This window comes from Phyllostomus hastatus, unplaced genomic scaffold (genome assembly GCF_019186645.2).
Source record: "Phyllostomus hastatus isolate PE091 unplaced genomic scaffold, TTU_PhHast_1.1 phas_contig_38, whole genome shotgun sequence".
NCBI classification, from domain to species: Eukaryota; Metazoa; Chordata; class Mammalia; order Chiroptera; family Phyllostomidae; genus Phyllostomus; species Phyllostomus hastatus.
In genome coordinates, this window is record NW_025333869.1 from 27,766,051 (window position 1) to 27,787,394 (window position 21,344).

At 35.0% G+C, this 21,344-nt stretch overlaps 1 protein-coding gene across 1 annotated transcript in view; it reads right to left on the reverse strand.

Moving 5' to 3' along the window:
• Positions 1 to 21,344, reverse strand: part of TET1 (tet methylcytosine dioxygenase 1) — a 100,178-nt gene that overhangs the window by 8,011 nt on the left and 70,823 nt on the right. Inside the window, exons 6-10 of the mRNA XM_045842357.1 lie at positions 13,737 to 13,948; positions 9,598 to 9,748; positions 5,528 to 5,617; positions 3,812 to 3,949; positions 180 to 528 (exon numbers count right to left, since the gene is read on the reverse strand). Coding sequence (XP_045698313.1) covers positions 180 to 528; positions 3,812 to 3,949; positions 5,528 to 5,617; positions 9,598 to 9,748; positions 13,737 to 13,948 — 940 coding nt within the window. The remainder of the gene's footprint in view (positions 1 to 179; positions 529 to 3,811; positions 3,950 to 5,527; positions 5,618 to 9,597; positions 9,749 to 13,736; positions 13,949 to 21,344) is intronic.

The window sequence follows — 21,344 nt, forward strand, 5'->3', positions numbered from 1 at the left end:
GCATATAAGAACAATTAGCTACCTTAATTAATTGATATCTGACATAAAGATTTTCTTTCATAATGCCTCATTTCTAAGAGTAGCAAAGATAAAGAAGAGAAAGAATGCAGTGCAAAGGAAACTCCAAACATCTGCCAATGAAAACTGCACAGAAAATTAGCACACTCTATAGACCTTACCTAAAGGCAACAGTGATGAAGCCTTACTGTTGTTTGTTGTCAAATTATTCTTCCGCTTGTTTCGAGGAATGACTTTCTTCTCCACAGCCCTTATCTTATGTGCGAGGACCTCTGTCATCATTGCTGCTCTTTTCTTCCCAGAACGAGGAACCGGCTGAGTAAACCGTGTTCTTTTTTTAGGGCAGGGTGTGAGGACCTCAATAGCCCCAGATTTGATCTTTGCTTCCATTCCTTCCCGTGAGCCAAACTCATCTGTGTCTGAAAGCTTATAAAGGGGTAGCACATGCAGCTGCTCATCTTGAGGAATAACACCCAATGAGCGGTTATCTTCTCGTGTTAAAGTACAAACCTGATAGGAAGAAAACATGAAATGGAAAATATAGGTCCTGCACGTTCACCATAGTTATTTCTACCTTCTTATTGTTGCCATACTCCAAGAGATCTATATTCTTGTCCTATTTTTAATTGGTAACTACAAGCATATTAATTTTGAATAAATGTTTTCTATATAAAGCCACCCAACATTGTTCAATTGTAGTAACTAATTTGTTGTTTGTAAGCAGACCACTATAATTTTTAGTTGATTTTATAAGTACATGATATTTTATATTTTTATGTATTTTATAATATTTTAAATATTAAGCCTTCTTTGTTACATTTCATCTTAACTGTGTAAGGAACAGTTACTAAACTATTCACCACCTTCATATTAAATATTAAGTATTTAGAAGATATTACTTAGAAAAAAGAAGATATTACTTGAGCCTATAAATACCCTATTTCTTAACATTTGAATAATGCCACATTCCTTGGGGTAGAGTGAGCTTAATTATAACGAATTTCTTAATTTTCTGTGTTTTCCTCTAGAATATTTTCATACCTATCTTCAAGTGAAATTTATAGATATTTTGTTCCTGCTTTCTTTTTCAGGGTGATTTTTTTAAAAGATTTTATTTATTTTTAGAGAGATGGGAAGGCAGGGAGGAAAAAAAGGGAGAGGAACATTGATGTGTGACAGATACATCAACTGGTTGCCTCTTGCACACCCCCAATCAGAGACCTGGCCTGCAACCCAGTCATGTGCCCTGACTGGGAACTGAATCGGTGACCTTTTGGTTCACAGGTCAGAGCTCAATCCACAGAGCAACACCAAGCATGGCCCAGGGTGATTTTTTAAAAAAGATTTTATTTATTTATTTTTAAAGAGACGGGAAGGGAGAGAGAAAGGGTGAGAAACATTAATCAGTTGCCTCTTGCACACCCCCAACTGGGGACCTGACCCGAAGCCCAGGCATGTGCCCTGGCTGGGAATCCAATGGATGACTTTCCACTTCATGGAATGATATTCAATCCACCGAGCAATGCAGGGACAGGGTGAATTTACTTCTTCAATAAATAAATTGACAGGTATTAATGAAACAAAAAAAAGCACAAAAGATTAACTTTTCTAGGAGGATTTATATTCTACCTGTTTTAAAGAAATAACTAACATATTTTTATCTGGATCAATTTTCTCTTTCTGTTCCATTTTGCTTCTAGTATAGTTAGGAGCATATCAATAATTTTGCCAGACTTTATTTTGGATGTGAAGTAGGACAAATTAAGAAAACTCTGCCTTTTACATAACCTATTTCTCAACCCTTGTCCTTATTTTATTCATTGTAGAGAAATGAAAGCACAGAACTATAATATAGAACATTCCTGACTTTTAGTTCTAATAATATTCTTCATACACTATTTTTATCATTTTTAAATGTCATTAAAGATCCATTAAAAGCACAACCAATGGTTTCATTATTTTTTATTGAAAACGTTTTCCTAGTGTTAAGAGCTCTTTCTAAGATGGCAGAGATGTTAAAAAAGTGGAAATAAATGAAATTGTCAGATTTGACTTCCAAGATTGCTAGGACTGGATGGATACAAATGATAAACTGAAGTAGGTTTGAACTTTTAAAAATCTTACTATTTTCTCAATGTTTATGGTTACATTTACCACTAAGGCCTGAAAATACTGAACTCTAGAGGTCAATATTTTAAAATTTAATAACTTAAAAAAATGTTAAAAATTCAAATCTTCCACTAGTAAAAGCTTACTTCAATCTATTTATTTGTCCACAGGGAGACTAAGAAGGGGACAAGGACAAGACATGAGCAACATGATGAGAGAGGTTAGAGAAACAGGGTGGAAGAAGAGTTGACAGAATTTTAATTCAGGTTTTTAAAGATGGGGAAATTTGGGATTATGCCACATTCTAAGTACGAAGCTCACAGCATGAGTAATGAAAGCGGTGGAGAAGAGCAAGCACTGAATGACATGAGAGAAGCATAAGAAAATAGAAAAGAGGAACCAAAATTTAGTTTGACTGTGACCTAATCCAGCCTGACTACAGATATTCTGGAATGAGGCAATTCAGGTAAAATGTACTAACCAAGTGATGATGATAAATCATTCTTTTGCTAAGAGTCACCTGGGCAGATTCATAAAATTCCCACATTTCGAAATAACCAGTCTCAAATACTAGAGTCATAATCAGTGCAGAGGAGTCATATGCAAAAAGTTATTTTGTTTCCTTAGTCTATCTCCAACAGACTCCACTGAGCAGCGATGAATCCAATTGTGCATTTCAAATCACAGGTAAGAGCCTGCAGATACATCTTATACTGGGCAAACCAAACACATCAGCATATCACAAAAACAGAGACAATTACTTTCCATGAATCTGTTTCACAAGGTTAGAAGAATATAATGACTTGAAGTAAACTCATTTCCCTTACCAAAGAACTATTGCAAGATTTTACCCTGGGTATTTTACCTAATTTAAGTATCTCTTGATTGACTTCACACTATAGGCATGTGATTCTTTTCATGGCTATGAACACTGCATGCACACATAATTGCAAATAGTCTAATAATTTTTGAATATTCATGTAAATTTATGTGCACTGGATTAAGAATCAATATGCATTAAAGAAATGATAAATTTGGCACAGTTCCCTCATAAAAATCCTGAAGTACAGATGGCAAAAAAAAAAAATCATTAAATTACTTCACTTCCTCACTACCAGTTTGATGGCACAGAATAGTTGCTTTGAGTAATCATGTAATTTCTATCTCCCAACATACACACCATAATTAAATATATAATTCAAGGGTCTTGACAAAATATATGTTGAAGGGTAGTTCTCTAACTTTGTTGTTTTATTTTTTTATCCTCACCAGAGGGAAAAAAATTTAAAGATTTTATTTATTTTTAGAAAAGGGGAAGGGAGGGAGAAAGAGAAACCTCTATATATGAGGGAACAATGATTGATTGTCTCTTTGCACGCCCCCAACCGGGGACCTGGCCCACTACCCAGACATGTGCCCAGACCAGGAATAGACCCAGCGATCCTTCTGTTTGTGGGATGATGACGCACCCAATGAGCCACACCAATTAGGGCAATTCTGTAACATTTTTGGAAGTACTTCAGCAATAATTTATATTAACAGTATTGGTACACACACACACACACACACACACACACACACACACACAACATACAATATGATTTGCTACAAGTCATATTTAAGGACTTCAGCCTAAGCACATAGCAATGGATTTTTTAGAATCTAAAGCCACCCAGGTACATACCACAGTGCTTCCATTGTTCATGTTGTGAATGTCTCTGTGGGGATGGGCACAGAAGTCTAGGCAAGCAGTGACCCCAGAGAAAGGACGACCTTCTTTGCTGCCAAGCCGACATTCTCGGGCAACATGTTCATATTCCACCTTAAAAAATGCATAACACAGTTTAAGAGATAGAAAGAATCAATTGCAGTAAAGAGTAAATATAACTTCATGACAAAGTTCTTAAATTAGTTACAGTTTGTAATTTCAGAGATTTCTGAAATGAGTGTGTTATGGTACTGACTGTGTAGTTTTAGTAACATTCAGGAGATAGTCTGAGAACATAGGAGTGAAATGATAGTTACTGTGACTGAAGGCAGGGCCAGGACACTAACACCCACTGGTTATAGACATCAACCATTGGTGCAAGCCTAAATCATTCCACTAAGGAGAAAGACTAATATAATGCACGAATCACGTATGTAGAACTTTAATGGGTATAAGAAGTAAATATATATATATATATGTATGTATATATATATATTTATGAGCAAGTACAGAAAGTGAATTTATAATTTTTTTTAAATTAAAAGCTAGAATTTAACACAGAAAATGTTATTCAGAATACAAATGCAATAAAGATTTAAAAAATAGGAACCTATACTTATGTTTAAAACAAATATATTTTTACAAAAGTGAATGCATAAGTGGAAAAACAAATTGATGTTTCTCTTCCTTTCTAAAAAAAAATCAATGAATTACCAAAAAAGGCTACACTTTTCTACTTTGATACATGATTTATAAAAATTTTCTCCCATCCTGTAGCTGTCTTTTTAAAAACCTGCCCCTCTCATTTTACTGAGATGTTACTGACATATATTGTACAAGTATAAGATGTGTAGTAAATATATGTATTGCGAAATAATGATCACATTAAGGTTAGTTAAGTTTTCAACCCCTTTGTGTAGTGGTAAAATTTAAGATCCCTTAAAAACTTTTAAGTATATAATATAGCATTGTTAATTCACATGCATTATATCCCAGATTTTATGTATCTTATAGCTCAGATATGTATTCTTTGATTGACATTTCACTATCTCCCCCAACTCAATAATTTCCTGATGATGTTTTTGAAGCACAAAAATTTTAAATTTTGATGATTATTTTTTCTTTAATTTCTTTCTGTATTGTCCATTGCTACTGTATAGAAGTAGAATGATCTTTGCATATTGATCTTATGTCCAAAAATCATGGTGAACTTACTAATTAGTTCTAATTGTGTGTGTGTGTGTGTGTGTGTGTGTGTGTGTGTGTGTACACGCATGCCTCAGTATTTTCTAAGACAGGATCATACTTCTGGCAACTACTGTTAGTTTGTTGGGTGCTTTTATTATCCAATAGTTGGACTACTCACCTCCTTTTCTGCATCTATAGAGGTATCATGTGGTTTTTGCCCTTTGTTCTACCAATATGGTATGTTACCACATATTGATTAATTTTCATGTGTTGAACCAATCACACATTCTTGTTTTTATAAGTTTTAGAAATAATCATAATTCTGTCACAAGTTTTAATTAATTCACCATAATAACATTTAAAACATATTAGATAGTTTTAAAGCTGTTCAGTTAAAATAAATACACATCAAAGTTCAAATTGGAAATGTTTTCTGTAACAATAATTTTGTTTAAATAGAAATTCCAATCATGTTTAAGAGTACCATAAGGTCCCAAAACATACCTGGTTCTGGTAAGCGACTGGAGCATACTGCTTATAAATTGGAGCTAACTGTGTGGCCAAACTTTGTAAATTATCTTCAAGGTTTTTTTCCTGTAGGAAAAGACAGTCCATAAAAGTTATTTCTTGATGACACATAGGGTGAGTTTAAGGGTAAGAAAAGGATACATAATCAATGCACAACTCATACTTACCCTGATGAAAGAACTACCATAGAAAATAGAATGGATTATTTTTAAAGAAAATATATACTATTAGTGATTGTTAAGCTTTAATTTAGTCTTTTGAAACTAAAATTCTATGTTATAAGCTAATTAGAAATCTAAATGGAGTTAGTAGTAAGTTGTAAAAGTGCTCATGCTGCAAAAAATGAGAACATATTTTATGTGTTTACTCAATGATACTAGTCACTTTAAGTAAATGAAGACAAAGTTGTGGCTGGCAAAGGGAGATGTCCAAGCAAAGAATTCTGACACAGGGCAACCACTTTCTGTAACACAGATAGGAGAGCAATGGACATAGGGCCCACACCATGTATCAGAATCTGTGCTAAGAGCTTCAAATGTAGTTAAGTGGGCAACTAGTTGTCTAAAACCAGTGTTTTCTTTTGTACACCATAAAGGCTACAGGTTGAGAAGACTTGGTGGGACTGTGAGGAACCTTAACACCATTATGAAAATCTGGATTGCTAGCCCCAGCCAGGTAGCTCTGTAGGTTAGAGCACTGTCCCAATAAGCCAAGGTTGCAGGTTCAACCCTGGCCAGGGCACATACAAGAATTAATCAATGAATACAAAACTAAGTGGAACAACAAATAGATGTTTCTGTCTCTCTCTCTCTCCCTCTCTCTCTCTAAAATCAATAAAGAATTAAAAAAAAGAATCTGAATTTTTACTAATAATATTGTAGAAACAGAAATTTTCAAAGGAAAAGGGTCAGGACAAGAGTCTCTATTAATAATGTCTTTGATAACAGTACGAGGTCTAAGACAAAGAAAGATTTCAAAAACAATAGTTGAAAGACCACTGTGATAGTTTTTCAGACCTAATTATAACCCTAAATCAAATCAAGAACTTGGTAAAAATGATCAGTCACATCGAAGGAAGACAGTTGAAGAGGAACAGAACAAGAATGAAGGAGGAATTTAATAATGTTTGGGCCTTTGGTCTCATTTGAAATTTGGTGCATACCAACCAAGAACATAGAAAGACAACTTTCATACAGAGCAGTCCAAATCTGATACTCATCAGATTATTATAAAAGCCAAAGCCATACAGCAATGCAGGCATAAGAAGTTAGTTCTTGAGTGTTTCTAACAAGCCTCAATGTTGACAACTGTAAAGCATCAGTGATAATCATTTTGGTTTCCTACTGATTTCTGTTGATGCTTTCATTGAAAAAGAAATTTATATACATATAGGGTCTATATCTAAATTACTGTTTCATTTATCTGTATACTTCATTATCTGTTACCTAATGTAGCTTAATAAATACAGTCAGGGAGAGTTAGGATCCTACTCTAAAAACATTTCCTGTCAATACACACATTATTTTATTTATTTGGGGAAAACTGAAGAATTCTGATTTAAATACCTATTAACATATTTTTATTGTTTTCTAACACTTGAAATATTGGGTGGGGTGGTTTTATGATGTTTTACTGCCAATTGAACATTATTAAAAGTCCAGTGTCACAAATCAGACTGTCATAAAGCATCTCAATTTTTGAGTGGAAATGTTGGGGGGAAAAGGAGGCAAATAGAAACAAATCAAAGATGGTATAGCTGACTACTGGTATCATTTTATGAATGTAAAGCTGATTCATATTGTAAAAACCCTGACTTTCTAACTGCTTCATTAGAATAATTGTATGTTTCAGATATAAAGGCTTCTTCTTATCAGAGCTTTACCTGTTGGGGCTTAAGCCAACATCCCTCTACTCTTCTTACCTATAACTGATCTGTAGGACGATCAAATCCACATCCATTGCTATAATTACTGTCTGGACCACAGATTACCCCTTGAACTTCAGATTTTTATTGACCTGATATTCCCCACTTACAATTCCCTTAGGGAATCTCCAGTGCATTGTGTAAAAACTGAATTCATAATACGTCATCTACCAACCTGGTTGTACATTGGCATGCCCTTTTGTCATGTAATAGCACCACTATCTAATTTTAAAAAATGTTCCTAGACCAACCAATGCTTATCATTTCCTTTGTCACAACCATAATCCAAGTTACTATTAACCCTTCACTGGTCTATTTTCATAGCTAGCTCATTTAGCTAAACCTACTCTCAGCCAACTGCAATCCATTATTCAAAGAGCAGTAATAGAGAGCTCTTTAAAAGACATGTGTAACTGTATTACCCTCCTCCTTAAAACCCTTCAATCATCCTCCAAAATCTTGGCATGGCTTATAAGAGTGAGGTTGCATGCACCTCGCTCTCCCTTGCCTCATATGGTCTCCTCTCAGTTCCTGGAATGATCAATGATTCATTTTGCATCATAAGCCCTATATAAATGTTACTGATTATGAATAATATCCATAAGCAAAAATTGATTTGACATTTATTAATTATAACAGTATCACTATGAATAAAAATTTGTCATGTCAATATTACTAATATATTTATTTACGCACTAAGTTTCATCAGATAATATTTGAAAAGAAAACACAATGGGTTAATTTTAAGGGAGAACTGACATCATACTCTCAAGTGTTCTATATGTTCCTTACTAATTTTTTATACTTTTCTCCCTAAAGGTTTAACACACTTCTTGTTAGACGTCTATGGTACTGTATAATACTTTATCTGCAAATGATGCTTCTCTCTCTCAAGTCTTTCCCTTGTTTTATTGCAACAGATGGAAACTCTAGCTAGAAAATGCTAAATAATTTTAATTACCTCTTTAAAGGGATCATTATTTCATTCTAAGCTTTTAAAAAAGATGTTATATTCATTATGTAACAAATATAGTCAGATTAATTCTTGCTGTTTATTTTCTTTTCTATTTACCCTGTATCCCAACGATTTTGTAAACAGATTGCTTGCTTTTTAACTATTTCCTCACAGCTAGTTCAGAGCTATAATTTCTATTTCTACTCATCTAAAAAAATTTTAAACATGCACTTTATTAAATGTTTTCTAACTAGAGCAGTGTTTTCCAAGCTGTGGGTCATGACTAATTAGTGGCCCCCCCCAAAAAAAAACAGTTTAGTAGGTCACAACTAGTATTTAAAAAAGGAATGAAATTTTACTAAAATTATACTACATCATAGAGATCCTTGGCAATAACTACATTGGATATTAACTTTTAATTTTTAAAATACTTTCTTTTGTTACATGTATTAAGGTTAAGTCATCTTTTCTGATAGTTTTGTTCAAATTATTTACTTGTACATATCTGACTGTATAGGGGCATGTACTATAAAATATTTTTACTCTTGGTCACAGCTCAAAGTTTGAAAAACACTGATCTTAGAGTTAATCAGTATGTAAATTCTTCCCACTCCAAACAAAGCATAAAACATCACCACGCTTAGTTCTTGTAGGTGCCCCACCGCCTCCCACTACCTACTCACCCTTGAGTTGTTAAGAGAATGGAATTATACTCATAGGTTGTTATTTTTTATTTAAAAATGTAAGTGCTCAACTTAGTTAAACTTAATAGTAAGGTTGACTAATTTCTTTGCTCACCATGGCCTCGTGTCCCGGACAGATTGCTTCCGGTCTCACATATCTTCTTTCTGGAATACGTCCTTTAGTAATTCTTTCATAGTAGCTCTGTGGGTAGTAAACTCTCTGAGTCTTTGAAATGTTCGCAAATGCCTTTATTTACTCTTCCTACTTACACTGGGTATAAAATTCTAGATTCTTTTAACAATAATTCACTCCAAGGTGAGGGGAGAAGGAGGAAGGAGCCAGGGACAATTGGAATTTGGGTTAACGAAGACTTTACCTAGTTTATTTAGAACTCAATATTTAATTTTTTACTATTTTAAAACATTTTAAAGAAATACACTTACATGTTCATTGTATAAATTCAAAAGTTAAAAAGGCACTTACATGTAAGGGAGAGCTTGGATCAATTCTAAATCTTCTAGGGCTTGGGCTTCTACCAAATTTGCAGCCATTGAAATACATACTCCATGAACAGCCAAAGGAGAACGAAGCTCCACAAGTCTCTGGATCAATTCCTTGACATGTACAGGTGCGACTGTAAGATGGTAATTGCAAGGGAATGAACTGATAAAGCGAGACAATACTCCAGACAAAACATTTCAGGACCATATAACTTTCAAAGTAGGTGGCTAATAAACTGGTTTGAAGACATCTCTTTTATTGCTTAGTATATGTAAAGTACTGTTAATAACATAAAGCTAAGTGGATGTGAAAAGAACTAATTTTTTAACTACAATGTTCACACAAGATTGTAAATTCAAAATAAATGGTAATAAAAAATACAGAACAGAAATACTCATAACCTCGTTTAATTTGAAGATGGTCTCAGGATGGAATATAAATGGCTTGGATTTTACATCCTAGATCTGTTCCCTATCAGCAATGAAAACTTCAGTATCTCATGTCCTCTTTGGACTTATCTCCTCCGTCTGTAAATGGCATTGATACAATCCTCTGAGGATTGAAAACGGTAATATATGGTTGGTGAAATCACTGTCACTTTTAAAGAAAGCCTTTATGAATGTCAAAAGAGAAAAAAACAGAAAGCCTGTTTCATTTGGTAACTTGTGGTATCACTGTGGGGCATTTCTGAAGCCCTAAAATAAATTCTACAGTAAGGATGACAAAGATTGGAATAAACATACAAAGATATGAAGCCAAGGAACTAACACACACTCAGTTGTTACTATTTGCATAATGCTTGAAACTTGCAATAGTATATATGTAGTACTTATGTAATGCCTTAAAAATACAAACAACATGGAAACTAGACATTTGGAAGTGAGTACTCCACAGAGTGTATAGATAGCAAGTTGTGATGTTGTATACCTGAAATTCATGTTTATTAGCTAAAGTTACCTCAATAAAACATAAAAATACATTTAAAAATATTATATGAAAAAATAAAAATTTTGAGATCAAAGCGCTAGTATATTTTACTTGTGAACCTCAGGAAAAAGCCTAATATAAGATAGCATTGAGCCCTGGCTGGTGTAGCTCAGTGGATTGAGTGTGGGCTGCGAACCAAAGCATTGCAGGTTGGATTCCCAGTCAGGGCACATGCCTGGGTTGCAGGCCACAGCCCCCAGCAACCGCACATTGATGTTTCTTTCTATCTCCCTCCCTTCCCTCTCTAAAAATAAATAAATAAATAAATAAATAAATAAAAAAAATCTTAAAAAAAAAAAGATAGCATTGAATACAAAAAGACATACAAAAAAGATCATTCAAGACACTATGAAGGAAAAAAGAGGAATAGTTCAAATATTCAAACTTCCTCTAAATCTCCTTACAAAGATGGAAGCATGTTTAAAGGGACAAAATATTGCAATTACTTCATAAGGAAGAAAAATGGGATGCAAGTGGGATAAAAGGAGTTCATTTGAAATTACAGAAGAAATTAAAGTTGTCAAAAAGCAAAATGACTTATTTAAAGCATCACTGAAATAATGCATGGGAATCAGAGAAAAATATAGTTTAGCTATTGACAGCTATTTAAAAATTAAACACATAGGAACTATGAAAGACCTAAAAGAGCTTGTGTAAAATCCCTGAAACAGCTGACATCACTGAAAGGGGACAAACTAACTTTTACATCCTGTGGATTGAGTACGCTATTCCTGTCAATAGTTCCTGAACCGAATTGAATCAGGCAAAACAATTGGGCAAACCAAAACTGAGTAACAGTCTATAAAATGGATTCTTTCCCTTTAAAACTGTCCCTGCAGTGAAAGACCAAGAACTGAGATTAAAGGATTAAGAGACCAAAAGACAACACAATTTAATCCATCCATTGTGGAGGGAAAATTACTATAAAAAATAAAATTGGGAAACATAATACTTGAATTAGATAAATTTATCTAATTTTTAAAATCAAAGTAAAAATTTCTGATTTTGATTATTGTACTGGGGCTATGTAAAAGAATATCTTAGGAAATACCTTCTGAAGTATTATTTATGGGGGAAAAATGTATAAAGTGTACCACTCACTGCCTCACAATCCAGAAAAAAATATTAAAAATGAGTAATAATAACATGTTTGTGTTTATGTGTACCCATGTGTATGAGTAAACATGTAACAAGCTATTAACAATTATGCAAGGGGTATATAAGGGATCATTGAATTCTTGGATATTTTCTGTAAATAATTAAAATGCTAGATCTATATTGGGCCAAATAGAATTACTGAATTCTTGAGAAGATTAAATAAGGCAATATGTTTATCCATTAGAGCAGTGTCTTTGTATAAGAAGTTAATTTTTATTCCGCATCCACATAACAAAATAATTAAACATTAATGCTCTGTGTGGCTGGCTCAGCTGACTGGAACGTCATTCCTTATGCCAAAAGGTTGTGGGTTGGATCCCTGGTGGAGGTGTGTACAGAAGGCAACCAACTGATGTTTCTTTCTCACATTGTTTTTCTCTGTCCTTCTCCTTCTCCATCTCCTCCCCACCACCCTCAAATCACTAAACATCCTACGGCGAGGATTTAAAACAATAAAAAAATCATATTGATGTTTTCCCAATATTAAAAAAAATTATGTACACAGGCCATAGCCAGGTAGCTCTGTTGGTCAGTGTCTTCCTGATAGCCAAGGTTGCAAGTTCCATCCCTGGTCAGGGCACATACAAGAACCAACCAATGAGCGTATAAATAAGTGGAACATGAATCAACTTTTCTCTCACTTGCTCTTTCTAAAACCAATTTAAAAAAAAGATGTACACATAATTGTTGCCATTGAAAAGGTAAGAAAAAAATTAAATGAAAATATAAGTATAAATGAATGTTCTTGTAGGTATATTGTTGGGGAAAAGAGGAAATGATATTATATTTTTGTTATATTTTGTATAATGACATTTCTTTTAAAAAAAGAGTGAGCTATTTGAGGAAAACTACACAAATCACTCCTGAAGGACACACAAGTAAACTTGAACAAATGGAAAGAAAAACCATGTTATGGGATACGAAGGTTCAATATCATAAAGATGTCCATTTATAATTTAATGTAATCCCATGAGAAATATCATTAGATTTATCTTAAAACTACATAATTTATTATGAAGTTTATTTGGAAGCACAAAGAAAAAAAGAATAATGAAGAAAGCCTTGAAAAAAGAGTAAGAATGGCAAGCTAGCACTACCAAATATTAAAATATAAAGCCTCTATAAATGAATCTCTTCTTCCTACCATTGAGTAGCATAAATTTTAAATACATGAGAGATTTGTATTTTTAAAAATTTATGATGTCAATGTTGTAAAAGAAAACATTGGGTGAATCACTGTATAAGTTGAGAGATAAAAAATGTCCATAAATACCATTCAAAATTGAGGCACAAATATTGTTAAAGATAGATTAAAAAAATTTTTCGCAAAAGATGACATTACCAAAGTAAAAAAGACAAGTGGTAAGCTGTTAAAAGCATTCATTAATTATGCCACAAAGGGTTTATAGTCCCAATATGTAAGAGTAGGTTTGTGTAAAGTGGACAATTCTGTAGAAATATGGGCTGGAATAATTATCAAGATGGTTGACAAAAAACAAACAAAAATTGCAAATAGTTCTTAATATTAAGAAATGCTCCCATTCATAATATGAAAAACACAAAATCAAATGTAAACTGATTAAATTGGCAAAAACTCCAGGGTGACAACATATTCATGGGCAAAACCACAGGAAAACAGATATCCTCAGACACGGCTAGAGGAAAGGCAAAGGGGTTCAATTCCCTGTGGAGGATTTCCCTTTATGGGAAAAAAAAGCTCTCCTGCAGATTCTTGGGGTGAGTAGGGTAAGATATTAAAGAAAGAAGTAATAAAAGAATATTCTAATGGAGAATATCTTAAAGTTGTCTTAACTCATTAAGAAATCATGCGTCTCTTTAAAGAAATGGGTATTCTATTTAGTTGCACAATATTTAAAATCTTGTTCTCCCATATACGCAGTTGGTCATTAATTAACAATTTAACATTATAAATAGAGGTCTGAGTGTTAAAACAGTACAAAAACAGATATGATTACTTTTCATTGAGAGTGCATCTTCGGTCTGTGGGATGACCATTGTATGACTTTAGGTTTTCGGTAAGCTCCGTATACAATCTGTCTGCCATGGGAAGAGGAATGCCATCCCACACCATGATGAGTACCACCATCACGGCTGTGGCACAGTGATGGCCTGGCCGCTGCCGAACCAAACAGAGAACTTTCTCTTCATCGCTGCTCCTTCTTAAAACCTGCAGAAGCAGAATGCATTCATTTATGGGAAAGAGAAAACCTAAAGTCAAATACAATGTATATTGCTCTCACAGCTCTGCAATACTGAATTTTATCTTTTAAAATCACTGTTTCCCAAAGTGTTGAAGCCTAGAGGACCTTCAGTTACCTTCCTCCACATAACTCATCACACAGTGTCCCGGGTTACTTCACTAAGCACAGGCAGAACAGAAATCTGTGATACATGGTTATTATTTATAAAAGCAGGCCAAATCAGCCTGTGTTTATTTCACTGTTGATACAGTTTTGCAAAAGAGGTAACAGAGGATCCTGTGGAAAAGAGCCTAACTGCTTTTATACAAATGTCACAACGGGACACATCTAGCTAGATGAAAATAACCAAGTCTTCCCAACATCAAAAATAAACTTGAGCAAGCAAATTTAGCATCTCAGGAAAGTTATGGATCTTTACCTTGAGTGAAACGGGTTACTAAATAGAATAATGAACATATAAAGAAACGTTCCTATGATGAACATATAAAGGAACGTTCCTACATTCCTTTCCATGGCATCGCTGGGATTTTCATACCCCCATTTTATCATGAGATTAAAGCATCCAGCTGACATGGTGAATGTAAAACACAACAATCAATTTTAAAAATTTATCCACGTAACATATACTATGTCATATCCATAGGGTGCTAAAAAGGCTTTTAAAGTATTCAAAATACGGATCAATAGTCCTAGTGTTATAAAAACAATTACATAAAAATGTCGACACAACATGAAATCATCCACTTCTGTTTAAACCTCCCTCCCTGTACCAGTTTATAAGGAAGAAACTGGCCACATTAATTAGTATGTAATCAGTAACTGATAAAACTGCCGGCCCCTGAGACCAAAATCGAGTAACCAATAGCATAACATTCCACTTTTTTGGATAAAATAATATTACATGAACTTTAAATGAAACTTCGGAGGATGTTAGTTACCCAGCAGAACTTTCTTCTGTCACTGCAGATAGTTAACAACCACTACTGCCAAGGCAGCCCCTGAGTAGAGCTGGTTTTAGGACTTTCCTCCTAAACACAATGATTTACATTAACATTTTTTAACCTACATTTATATATCCTTTACAGGCAAATAAGAATACATTTGCTTGTTTAAAAAAAAAAAGCTTAAGTGCAGAATAATATATATTGTATCAAACAAAATTATAACAATTTTCAAGTTGCCAAGGCTACAACAAAGTTATATTGATCCATTCTTCATATGGAAAATGCTAAAATGCTATTTATTCATCCATTGTATTTGTGCTTTTGCCAACATATTTTCAAATTTCCTTCAGAGAATAGAAAATTCAGAGAATAGAAAATTCAGAGAATAGAAAAAGCACGAGTATCTAAATTCAAATCTAGTTTCAATAACTTGCTTCAGTGTTAGTATCACATGGATATCCATGTCTACTCAAAATTCACACATTAAGTCCTAAATTCCAATGTTTTTGTAAATGTTACAAGGTGGGACCTTTGGGAGGTGATTTGGTCATAGGTGGAAACCTGTGATGAGTGGAATTAGTGTTCTTATAAAGAGACCCCATGAAGTGTCCTAGCCACTTCAAACACATGAAGACAGAGACAAGAGAGTCCTCTTCTAACTGTGCTGGCACTCTGATCTCAGGCTTCCAAACGCCATAATTGTGGCAAATAATTTTTTGTCTATAAGCCACCCACTTTGGTGTTTTGTTTTTTTCCATAGCAGTCGGAGTAAAAGACCTATATAAGACCTCTGGAGCACTGGGCATTGTGGCTCAGTGGACTGAGTGCCAGCCTGCAAACCAAAGGGTAGCTGGTTCGATTCCCAGTCAGGGCACATGCTTGGGTTTCAGGCCAGGTCCCTAGTAGGAGAAACACGAAAGGCAACCACACACTGATGTTTACCTCCCTCTCTATCTCCCTCCCTTCACCTCTGCCTAAAAAAATAAAGTCTTTAAACACACACACACACACACACACACACACACACACACACACCAGAGGACAGATGATGGTGGCATTGGTAAACACAGCTCAACTCCTCTCACAACCACATCAAAATTACCACTAAATTATTGAACAAACATCACTCAGAACGATCAAAAATCGAGGTGAATGGACGTCTGACTACGGAATTAATGAAAATATATCCATCTGACTGGTAGGAGGGGTGGAAATGCAAACTGGGCTGGTCCCACACCCACATGTGGTGGATAAAAATTCAGGAGGGAAATCTCAGGAGTGGAGAGTCCCAGTCCCACACCAGGCCCCTCAGCCCAGGGTTCCAATGCCAGGGGAACTTCTGGTTGCAAACACTAGTGGGAATTGAGTTGGTGAAAGAAACTACTGGAGTCCCAAGTATTCTTCTTAAAGAAGGTACACATGGACTGACTTAGACTCACTTGTTCTGAGCTCCAGCTCTAGGCTAGCAGCTTGAAAGGTACCAGAACCATAGAGGAAAGAACTGAAGTGTCTGGAAACAAGACAGGAGCTGGGGGACAGATTTCTCCCAGACAGAAGGGTAAAGAGACACTATTGTCCCTTTTCTGAACTCTCCCACCACAGAGCCAGCAGGTGGATGCCATATGTGAGATTCCTTTAACCTGGCTAGAACTGGAGATCCCCTGAGGCTCTGTCCCACCCACCTTACAGCTGTTAACAGTGACTTTTTTATATGAATGGCTGGTCTGGACTCATTCTTTACCACTTCCTAAATTCCAAGAAACAACAGCTGAAGAGCAAGAAATTGAATACTTATTTGAAAAAGTAATAAAAGAAAACTTCCCAAATCTGGTGAAAGAAAGAGACATAAACATCCAGATATTACACAGAGTCCCAAACAAGATGGACCCAAAGAGGACCACACCAAGACACATCACACTTAAAATGCCGGCTGCTTTCTCAAAAGAGACCATGCAGGCAAGAAGGGGCTGGAGAGAAGGATTCCAAGTCATGAAAGGCAAGGACCTACATCCAAGATTGCTCTCTCCAGCAGAGCTTTCATTTAGAATGGAAGGGGAGATAAAGTCCTTCCCAAATAAGGTCAAGTTAAAGGACTTCAGCTTCACCAAGCCCTTATTATATGAAATGGTAAAGGGAGTTATCTAAGAAAAAGATTAAAAATATGTACAGTAAAATGGCAGCAAACTCACAATTATTAACAACCATACCTAAAACAAAAACAAAAGCAAACTGAGCAAAAAACTAGAACAGGAAAAGAAACCACAGAAACAGAGATCACATAGAGGGTTAGCAACAGGGGAGTGGGAGGGGGAGGGGGGAAAGGTACAGAGAATAAGTAGCATAAATGGTGGGTAGAAAATAGATGGGGTGAGGGGGCGTTAAGAATAGTATGGGGAATGTAGAAGCCAAAGAACTTATATATATGATCCATGGATGTGAACTAAAGGGGGGGAATGTGGGTGGGAGGGGTATGCAGGGTGGAGGGGAGTGAACGGGGGGAAATGGGACAACTGTAATAGCATAATCAATAAAATATATTTAAAAAAGAAATTCTCTTAAAAATGAACTAAGCAGGTACGCTAACATAAAAGTAGTTCTAATGGTGCATTAGCAGACAATAGGCTTCAGTGAAGAAAAATGTTTTATCACAAAAACAGGCAGTAAAAAATTTAAGTCAGTTGAACATCAACAGATAGCATCCACTTTTTGGCTTCTGACTAATTTTCATCACTGAAGCATAAATTGGTTTTCTCACATTAGCAAGATAACACAGCCACCAAACCAAACGAGTAAACCATGACAGCAGGGTACTCCCTCTATTACACTGACATGGTAATATACAAAGAAGTGCCAAGTTTGGGGACAGAAAAAAGCAGCCCCATGGTACAGGCCAAAACAACCAAGTCAGCTATTAGGCAGAACCTCAGAGCAAAGGAAACAAGAAAGGAAATGTCTTTGAAGATGACATTGTATGAATCCACGTACAATGGTTTGAAACTATTTGGATACCTTGACTTCCTTTACACCTCACCCAAAAACCACGGTCCAACATCTGACCAGAGCAGGCTAAACATAGTCACTTGTATGCGATTCTACAGAGGAGACCCATCAACTGGTGCCTGGTGTGAACTGCTCTGGCATAGGGGCTCTCAGGGCAGCCTGTTTGAATTCTCCTTCCTGTTCCTGCCATGGCTCCAAAGGCTCCAAAGGCTCCACTGGGGAGAGGAGAGTGTATAGGGCACTATACACTATAGGGCATAGTGTATCCAAGAAACTAGATCACTCTTTCCACCAAAGTCTGAGTAACAAGATAACTAGACCCTGACAAATATAAGAAAGATTACAAGAAAAAGAACAAAGCACTGTTAAGAGTAAAGGCAAAACAATGTGGGGGGAAAGGCTCAGAAAGTTGTGCTGCCCGGTCAGAATTTGCTGATAGCTATTTTGTGTATGACCATTTGAAAAGAGAAGCCAGCCCTAGCAGAGTAGCTCAGTTGGTTAGAGTGTTGTCCAGACACGCCAAGGTTGCAGGTTTAATCACTGATCAGGGCGCTTTCGAGAATCAACCAAAGAATGAGTAAATAGGTGGAACAAAAAATGTCTCTCTCTCCCCCCCACTCCTGCTTTCTTCTCTCACTCTCTCTCAAATCAATAAATAAAAATAAACAAACAATAAACCTCTCCTTCAATAAAAAAGGGCAAATGTAGCACAAAAAATTAGAAAAGAATTCAACCACTGTATTTTTCAATAGGTATTAACAAAGAAGTCTGCACAGAGAGAGGAAAAATGTACATAAAATCACACAATGTTTGAGTTTAATATTAATTATATAGCAAATGTACACTATGCAAGATAAAAGTAAATTTGGGGCAATGCAATCCACTATTGAATGTTTATTAGATTCCTTAGTTTAAAATAATTGATCATCATTTCCTCTTATCCCTTTTTTATTTTGTTCCTGCATAAAGCATCCATACGTAAGGCTTCATTGCCCTGGTGTTGTTAAGAATAATCTGTTTCTCAAGTCCTAAAAACTATGCACACTATTGAGAAAACTAATTCTTTCACACTTTTTCATTTAACTCATCAAAAGTTCAAGTTTAGGTTGAACAACTTTAGTGAACTATTAGTTCTAATACTCAAAAGTTTCTCATGCCTCAGAAAAAAGCTAGTAACTGATACAACACTATTTCTAGATACCAATTCAAATTTAAAATACATTAAATATTCTTATTTAAGTTCCATATCTACTCACTCAACAAAAACTTATTAAGTATTGGCTACGTGCTGGGCATTACTCTAGACACTGACAAGAAACAATAAAAATATATTAAATAAGATAGTTTGCAAAAAAATTAATTTTGATTAACATTATGATTTTCAAACATACATAATCACTTGAGACCCATTTCATTCCTTTGCACAGACATATGGAATGAATTCTTGGTTTTGTTATCAGGATTATACTTTTGAATTGTCATTAGTAAATATCAAAATGTCCAATAAGTTGCTTAGCGACTGTGCTTTATTTAGTTCCTTATCACTGGATTGTTTTTGTATTTGTGAAAGCTGCTAGATACATATCATTATATATCAAAATATTCTAATTAATCTGAATATTGCAAAAGGAAAGATAAGTAATTTTGCTGCAGTTGCTGCATGGAAAATGCTAAATACTCTTTTTTGTTGTACCCAAGAACTGCTGAAGAGTTGAACCAAAAGATTAATTGAACAGAACATTGTTTACCGAAATCTTTAAGTTGCAGAATTCATACATATTTTCATAAAAAAATAGAAGTGTAAACCAAAATTCTAACAGTGCAATGATTGTTATTACATTACAGGAGGTTTGAAAGGATGGAATGTTTATCCAAAGTCCCAAAACTTAATCCACCTACCTTGTTATTTTACATTTATATTCATGAACTTATCTGTTAATATATATGAAAAACAATGTTAATGCTTAATAGCATTATTTTGTAAAATAAGATTCACAAGATGTAATAGGTATGAGGTATATTGAGTAGGACTAAGTAGGACTAAGATATATTTTACTAAGTCAATGCAGTGTCCTATACACATTGATATTTAGTGCAGAAGACATATAGAGCCATTCTCCAATGTGTCCCCAATGATCACCACCACCTGGTTTTTATAGCCTTGCACAGTCTCCTCCTACATGGAATAGGACTTATGTGTGCAGCAACTTCCAAGGCCAATGTCAAAAAGACATTGTGGCTTCGTGCATGTTATCTTTGGATTGACTCCCCCTGGGAGGAAACCAAGCTGCCATGACATGAGAAAGTACTATAAGTTTTTTAAGGAAGTGAGGCCTCTAGCACACAGCCATCAAGGAACTAAAGGCTCCTGTAAATGACATGGGAGGTGGGGGCTGCACCCCATTACAGGCTTCCCAAATTTTCAAGGAACTACACTTTCATGAGGGAACTTCCAACAGTACCCTGCTAAGCTACTCTCAGATTTCTGACCTATAAAAACTCTGAGATAATAAATGTTCGTTTTATGAAGCTACTGAATTTTGAAGTTAACTTGTTTAGCAGCAAGTAACTAGAGTTTTTCTCTATTAACTTTTTAGAATGGTCTCTTTAAAACACAAATCAATAGATACCATGCCACTAGTTAAAATATACTACAGGCTTCGTGTTGTTTGTAAACTAAAACCTGATTTCCTCATGATGACCTATGAAACCAACCGTACATGCTCTGGTTTCTAGCTACTTTTTTACCCTCATTCGGTTCCATTCTCTACCTCCTCAACCTCAAGACTCCCCTTAGATTACTAAAAACATACTCTCTTCCATGACCTTTGCAGTTTTCTTTTCTCAGGAATACTCCTTCCTACAATCTTGCAGGTATTCTTGCAGACTTATCTCTTTTTTCCTCACTTAGGTCTCAGCCTAAATGTTCCCTTTCCAAAAAAAACAAAACAAAAAAAAAAACCAAACAAAACAAACAAACAAAAAAACTTCCCTTTCTAGAGCACCCTTCCCTGATGATTTCATTCATCATCAGAAAACCCTGGAAGGTTTGTACTAAAGACAGGAACAAGATAAGGACATCATACATAAAAAAATATAAAGTTGGAGGTAGTCTGGTAGACTAAGTGTATTAAATGAACTAAATTAAAAGTATAAAATTTGAAAAGGAAAATAGATTACATAATTGTACATCTCAGATACACAAAAGAGATAAATTGGAAAACAACAAATATGTAAACTCGATGGAAACAAAATTTTAAAAGACTCTGAAGGACAAAAGTTAACAAATTAAAAGGCATAATAGGTAGCACAGGGAGACTAAACATCAACAAAGTACAAATTGCCCTGGCTGGTGTAGCTCAGTGTACTGAGTGCTGGCCTGCAAATCTAAGGGTCACCAGTTCAATTCCCAGTCAGG